Here is an 8,126-nt window from a genome sequence, read left to right as displayed (position 1 = left end):
TGTTAGTTTTAAACTTTAAAGCGGCGACCTATTTCCCGCTACAAAGTATAAAGCGGACTACCGCCACTTCAGTCAAGTGCAATTTCTTTCCCTTGTTTTAGATACCAAACAAAATTATTTATTTCCAGTTGACTTTTAACTAACTGGTTATTTTTTAATTAATTTATCCTTGTGTTGTCATGTAAAAAAAAAATAATTGTGTAGAATTTCAGCTTGAACCGAGATTGGGTGAGGGAGAAATAACATGTACAGACTTTATACCAGACAGACAGATAGAGTGAGTTGATAGAAGCTTTGTAAAAGCTGTTATCCACCAATCAGCACCTTGAGGTTTCACCAGCCAGTCACAGTGTAACATTTTCAGACTCTAAAATCTACTAAAAGCCCAATACTAGCCCACCATAACACTAGCCCATCGTAACACTGGTCCACCTCAACGCTGATCACCAAAACACTGGCCCACCACATCAATGACTCACCACAATATTGGCCCACCATAACACTGGCCCAACACAACACTGATCCACTACATCAATGACCCACCACAACACTGGCCCACCATAACTGACCCACCACAACAATGACCCACCACAACACTGGCCCAACACAACACTGGCCAACCATAACACTGATCCACTACATCAATGACCCACCACAACACTGGCCCACCACAACACTGGCCCACCACAACACTGGCCCACCACAACACTGGCCCACCATAACTGACCCACCACAACACTGGCCCACCACAACACTGGCCCACCACAACACTGGCCCACCACAACAATGACCCACCATAACTGACCCACCACAACACTGGCCCACCACAACACTGGCCCACCACAACACTGGCCCACCACAACACTGGCCCACCACAACACTGGCCCACCATAACTGACCCACCACAACACTGGCCCACCACAACACTGGCCCACCACAACACTGGCCCACCACAACACTGGCCCACCACAACACTGGCCCACCACAACACTGGCCCACCATAACTGACCCACCACAACACTGGCCCACCACAACACTGGCCCACCACAACACTGGCCCACCATAACTGACCCACCACAACAATGACCCAACACAACACTAGCCCAACACAACACTGGCCCAACACAACACTGGCCAACCATAACACTGACCCACCACAAGACTGACCCAACACAACAAAGACCCACCACAACACTGGCCCACCACAACACTGGCCCACCATAACACTGGCCCAACACAACAATGACCCACCACAACACTGACCCACCATAACACTGGCCCAACACAACAATGACCCACCAAAACACTGGCCCACCATAACACTGGCCCAACACAACAATGACCCACCAAAACACTGACCCACCATAATACTGGCCCACCATAACACTGGCCCGACACAACACTGACCCACCATAACACTGGCCCATCATAACACTGGCTCACCACAACACTGACCCACCACAACAATGACCCACCATAACACTGGCCCAACACAACAATGACCCACCACAACACTGGCCCACCACAACACTGGCCCACCACAACATTGGCCCACCATAACTGACCCACCACAACACTGGCCCACCACAACACTGGCCCACCACAACACTGGCCCACCACAACACTGGCCCACCACAACACTGGCCCACCATAACTGACCCACCACAACACTGGCCCACCACAACACTGGCCCACCACAACACTGGCCCAACACAACAATGACCCACCATAACTGACCCACCACAACACTGGCCCACCACAACACTGGCCCACCACAACACTGGCCCACTATAACTGACCCACCACAACACTGGCCCACCACAACACTGGCCCACCACAACACTGGCCCACCACAACACTGGCCCACCATAACTGGCCCACCACAACACTGGCCCACCACAACACTGGCCCACCATAACTGACCCACCACAACAATGACCCAACACAACACTGGCCCAACACAACACTGGCCAACCATAACACTGACCCACCACAAGACTGACCCAACACAACAAAGACCCACCACAACACTGGCCCACCACAACACTGGCCCACCATAACACTGACCCAACACAACACTGACCCACCATAACACTGGCCCAACACAACAATGACCCACCAAAACACTGGCCCACCATAACACTGGCCCAACACAACAATGACCCACCAAAACACTGGCCCAACACAACAATGACCCACCATAACACTGGCCCGACACAACACTGACCCACCATAACACTGGCCCAACACAACAATGACCCACCACAACACTGGCCCATCATAACACTGGCTCACCACAACACTGACCCACCACAACAATGACCCACCATAACACTGGCCCAACACAACAATTACCCACCTAAACACTGACCCAACACAACAATTACCCACCTAAACACTGGTCCACCAAAACACTGGCCGACCACAACACTGGAACACTACAGCACTGGCCCACCACAACACTGAGCAGTCAGATCTTTGTAAGTACAGAGACCAAAGGTACAACGCTAGCCCTATCTAGCCCCCCCCCCCGCAACAAAAAGGCAAAAAAAAATCCCAAAGATATATGGAAACAATAAAATAGGAAGAAGTTCCAGCGTCTCATCCCAGAGCCTCTAACAAAAGAAACAAGTAGCAAACTATTGCGCCAAAACAATTGAGTGCAACCAAAATTTCCAATGTTGCATTATGAAGATGCTCAAAGCACGAGACTGTTCTCACTATTCATACTTTGTCTATTTCCCGATGGGGTGTGGTGGCTAAGTGGTAAAGCGCAGAACTACGTAACCGCAGAATCGAGTTTGAATCCCGGTGAAGACTTTAAACTTCGGGATTTGAGTGTTTATAAAATGTTTTTTTTTTTTTGTAAAATGTTGTTTTTTTTTTGTTTTGGGTTGTTTGTAATTTTTTTTTTTTTTGTAAAATGCTTTTTCTTTCGGTTTGTAACATGTTTGTTTGTTTGTAAAATGTTCTACATGTTACGGATGTTCCTTTAGACTTGAAGATAATCTACTTCCTAGTCCAAACCTCCCGCAGGACGATGGGGGATGGCAGCGGGCAGGGTATGTCTGAACTCGGAACCATGGAGACTACCGAACGAAAGGTCTAGCGACCAATCAACCATCCTGTCTTGAACTCTATAGCCTACATTAGCCAAGTCAAATCTGTTGGTTCTTGTGCTAGCCATGTTAACCGTCTGTCGTGGAAACAGATAACCTTTATATCAACTGCAGCATAAATCTCAAGGCGTGAAAGTGGTACTCTAGCTTTACCTGTATCACGATCATTGATGATCTTTAATGGAGCCATGTGTTACGGTCTGTAAGCTCTTGAAAGAGTAACGATCTTGAATGAACTTTTGCCTCTTGAATAAAGATCCCGTAACCGTGATGCCGAGGATTAGAAGATGTCAGCTGTCTAGAAGAATTATTGTGACTTGCTAAGGACTATGTTATATCTAGATTAAATGCAATCTAGAAAATTAATAGGCGAAAATCTTTCTCAATTCAAATACAGAAACTTTTAATTTAAAACTTGAAAATGTACAACAATTACAAGAATAAAATGTAACTACCTGTTACACTATTATCATGCATTTCATCAAACCAGAAGAAAAGGGTGCAGAAATAAAATGTTCTTTCTAAAGGTGTCTACTATTAACTCCAAATTACTGCTGAGTGACCTAGATCACCAGATTGGTCACTTTGTCTTACATGCATATGATAACAAGACAATGGAACCAGCGACGCTCGGTTAAGATCTGAAGTGCGTCCACTTTTCTCTTCATCGCTCGGTGCTATACTGCCCAGGCCAAACTCTTCACCTGACCAACAGATGGGTCACAATAACGACATCGGCCCCCAGGAGTCGTAAAAAAGGTGAGAGAAACTTGACAAGAAATAAAAAAAAAAGTTGTCCCCCTCTGATGATTGATACGATCTCTCCTGGTCAAGTGACCGATCGTAAATTTTCAAACCATGAGTTATTAATCACTCCATGCGCAGGAAATAACCCTCTTGGTTGCAATCGTTTTGTTGTATTTTTTATACTTCTAATACTCTCTCTTTCCATCCGTCTGCTAACCCCCCCTCCCACCCCCCGCATACACCTTAGCGCCACCTACTCCATCAGTTTATCCAGGCACGCGAGCAAGAAAACAAAAGGAAAACTGCAAGCTTGTTTCGGTGCTTGCTGCTCTTCAATGCGCATTTTCTCGGGAAATTTCCGTTGCTAATAATAGAGTAAGAACCGGAAACAGACGAAAATCATCCATCATTTATTGTAGTCAACTTAAGACTCTCTTGACTGAACTCAATCTTCAGCAGCTACCTTTACCAACGACTTCCGCTTTCTTGTCTTGTGTTTCTCATGGTACAGTGCATTGGTGAATTTGACCACACAACTCAAGAAAACATTAATAAACTGGAACAGACACAAAATAGAGCAGTGAGATTCATAACAGACGAATATTCACATTTAACCAGAGTAACACCTTTAGAAAAATCACTAAATTTAGAAAACCTTCAGGAGAGAAGACTCAAAAGTTAAGTAGCAATTATACATAAAACACTGAACCATAATCTTCAAATACAAAAACAAAATTTAATAAAATACTCTGAGAGACACAAAGATGAAGGCACATTCCTCGTCCCATATGCTAGGACAAATTTGTACAAATACTCCTTCTTCCCTAGTGCTATTAGAGCATGGAATGGGTTGCCTGAGCTATCCAGGAAAACCAGTGACGTGGCAGAATTTAAGTCATTGGTTAATATGCATGACTAAATGCATGACGCGTAGGACGTAATCATCTTCTTTTTGAAGTAACGTCTGTATTATATAAGATAAGATAAGAAGATAATGCCTTAATTTCTGTTTCCTTTTTATTTTGCCAGCACTTAACATTGGAAATATATATTAACTTTAACCGTTCATCAAAATTCATTGTATTGTAATTGAAATTTAATATAATAATAGAAAAACAAAGATTCCTTTTTTAATTCCATAGAATTGAAACGTAGAGGATTTTAAAGTGAAATATTTGGCAAAACAAAACATAAATAAATTAACAGTATTCAAAAGTTCCTGTTATTAAAACGAGGTCGTTGGGAATTGTTGAGAATGTAACCGTCACGATTTTCGAAAATAAAAATGGCTTGCAATTAAATGTACCCTACCAAACAACAAAAGAATGTATTCAGTTGGTCTGTAGTTAATTTCTGTGTTCTAAAACAAGTCAATGAGCCTATGAAAACTATTGGTATAAAATCTCCACACAAATGAAAAATAGATTTAATAGTGTAAGATTAGAGGCTAAATCAATCTGAGGGAATGTGAGCCATCGTTCTACCAAGTGTCCCGTCGGATCTGCCAAATGCCTGGTCGAAACCTGACAAAAACAATTCATTGAAAAAGATGTAAATCTAGTCATGTCTTGGTTCACAGTTGTTTCTTCGTCGATATTTAGAAATGTAGGTTATATCTTGGTCGATATTTAGAAATGTAGGTTATATCTTGGTCGATATTTAGAAATGTAGGTTATATCTTGGTCGATATTTAGAAATGTAGGTTATATCTTGGTCGATATTTAGAAATGTAGGTTATATCTTGGTCGATATTTAGAAATGTAGGTTATATCTTGGTCGATATTTAGAAATGTAGGTTATATCTTGGTCGATATTTAGAAATGTAGGTTATATCTTGGTCGATATTTAGAAATGTAGGTTATATCTTGGTCGATATTTAGGTTATATTTTAGTTGACATTTAAGTTATATCTTAATTGATATTTAGACTGAATCTTGATTGGCGTATAGGTTACATGTTAGTTAACAATTCAGTTATGTCCTGGATAACATTTAGTTTATATATTGGTTCACGTATAGGTTATATATTGGTTAATATTTAGGCTATATCTTTGTTGACATCTAGAGTCTCTTCTAAACTGCACTCTCAAGCAAAGATTAAAATGTGAAATATATTTAGTTAAGCTAAAAAAAACAACACATGGCATACCGGAAACCCCAAAACGTTATCTATTTATAGGTGAAAATCTCTAATTGCAACTGTTTCTAGTATGTTGTATCTCACACCCTTATGAATATTAACTAACTATATCAATGGAAACAATGGAAACAATTATTGGTAATTTGGCTTTTGTATTATTTTTTTATTGTAAGTGTAATTTTTCTTGTCTACTTAAGTCATTCATTGACTCGGTAGCTAACTCTGTAGCTCAGATTACTTTAACTGTTTGTCAAGGAGCGATTTAAAAAAAATGAGCTTCGCTATTGCGCTATATGGACGTCAAGGTCCAAGAAAAGTGTAAACAAGAAGTTATTTGGTTTCTCGTATCTTCTACATATGCGCTTTAATATTTAGGGGAGTTAATTAGAATTTTTTTTTTCTATTTCTTCCCATTTCCGTCAATGTGACTTTTATCTTATCTTATATAATACAGACGTTATTTTTAAAAAGAAGATGATTATGTCCTACGCGTCATGCATTCAGTCATGCATATTAACCAATGACTTAAATTCTGCCAAGTCACTGGTTTTTCTGGCTAGCTCAGGCAACCCATTCCAAGCTCTAATAGTACTAGGGAAGAAGGAACTTTTAGTTTGGAAGAGTATAATGATATCAAAACTAGCTTTTTACGAAGATGTACACATCCCGTAAGTATTAAGCTTCATGTTAAGTCTACTTTTGTGAACTTATTATCAAATGTAGATTATAAAGTGTATTAATGCTACATGTATAATACTATAATGCGTGTTCAATTTTTTTCGTTGTTTCTACTTAAAAATATAGTGCTTCATATGTGGACTACACATCTCTAAACGCTAATCTTGGGTATACAATTGACTATTTTGTCATTAAATTAATTTGTCACCTCCGTAGGTGTAGAAGAATTCCTAGAAAGTTCCAAAAATGAAATACATGCATGTTTGATAGAGAGAAGGTTAGACAGAAAGAACAAGAAAGAAAGAAAGATTAAGGACAATAAGAAAGAAAAAGAGAACATGCCACACAATTGTAATTTCTGTTTATCCAGCATGATCCATCTCTTTGCCTCTCTCTCTCTCTCTCTCTCTTTCTTGTTTTCTTTCAATAAAAAAAAATCATAATAAACAGAAGATCAGGTCTTGAAAATGGCGCCAAAGGAAATCGACGGACATTCAGGAGCAGACGCTATCAAATAACAAACGGAAATGGTAATGCGAGAAAATGGCGGAGATCGGATGAATAGAAAGCTAATTGTGTTGACACCAACCTCAAAAAAAAAAAAAAAAAAAGTGGATTAATCTGCCCCGCCCAAATTTCTCCACATAGCAAGAAAAATAGAGTTTCTGGGGGCCCCCCTGACCCTTCGACTTAACCCTGTGACCTCTATCACCTTTGTGTGCTACGCTGTCCGTTGTTCACCTGGCCAGGAGATGAGCACGTGTATTGTCCGAGTTGACGCAACTGTCCGCGCTGGCCAGCCCTCCAAGAGAAAGACTTTGGCTTCTGGCCAAACTTCCAGTGGTCAATAGGCTCCGGACAACGCGACACGGGCGCGCGTTTCGCTCGCGACATTTAAAAAGAGAGGGGTGGGGAGGGGCGGACACTAGACGTGGTCAGGCTTAAAATGACATGACCTGGAAGAAATCTCTTTAACAAAAGGTCAAATTAACTGAAGATTTCAAGTGGACCGTAGCAGTCGAAATCTCCTTAGAAACGTCCTGACTCTGACCAGTGGTCAGTGTGGAAAGATGCAGCCATGGAGTCAAGGAATCTGAGATTGGACAAATGGCACGTGCGAGGAGAGGTCACCGTAACCAGGTCATTAATCATGGTTGTTATGTACAGAGTCCAAGAACAACGCCACCTATGTCCACACTATAGTGAGAGAAAATGACCAACAGGGATAATTCGAAAACAAAAATCCTCCCTTAAATCTTATTAGACATTCCAAGACATCTTATCTAGACTGAGACCCAAAAGGCCATTAGTAATCGTCGTAAGAATTGTCTTCTAAACTCTAAAAAGTTAGTTTCATTCATTGATTAATCGATGGTTCAAAGATGTAGGTCGCAGCTGGGCAAATACTGCATTCCTCATTATTCTTCGGACTCGAAGACAAGC

The 8,126-nt window shown here is 41.3% G+C and overlaps 2 protein-coding genes across 2 annotated transcripts; both read right to left on the bottom strand.

Annotated features, from left to right (window-relative positions):
* Positions 1–641: 641 nt before the first annotated feature.
* On the bottom strand, positions 642–1,427 carry LOC129924730 (uncharacterized). Its single transcript, XM_056021237.1, has one exon. It carries the CDS (start codon positions 1,425–1,427, stop codon positions 642–644), a length of 786 nt encoding a protein of 261 aa, XP_055877212.1.
* On the bottom strand, positions 1,427–1,978 carry LOC129924729 (uncharacterized). Its single transcript, XM_056021236.1, has one exon. The coding sequence runs from the start codon at positions 1,976–1,978 to the stop codon at positions 1,427–1,429; it is 552 nt and encodes a 183-aa protein (XP_055877211.1).
* Between the last annotated feature and the right edge of the window lie 6,148 nt (positions 1,979–8,126).

This window comes from Biomphalaria glabrata, chromosome 2 (genome assembly GCF_947242115.1).
Source record: "Biomphalaria glabrata chromosome 2, xgBioGlab47.1, whole genome shotgun sequence".
Lineage (NCBI taxonomy): Eukaryota > Metazoa > Mollusca > Gastropoda > Planorbidae > Biomphalaria > Biomphalaria glabrata.
The sequence above is the reverse complement of the archived record's forward strand: the minus strand, read 5'-3'. Positions and strand labels throughout refer to the sequence as shown.

Excerpts from the sequence above, each read along its gene's own strand:
- LOC129924729 (XM_056021236.1), bottom strand. The coding sequence starts at position 1,978 with ATGGTTGGCCAGTGTTGTGTTGGGCCAGTGTTGTGTTGGGTCATTGTT.
- LOC129924730 (XM_056021237.1), bottom strand. The coding sequence starts at position 1,427 with ATGGGCCAGTGTTATGGTGGGTCAGTGTTGTGTCGGGCCAGTGTTATG.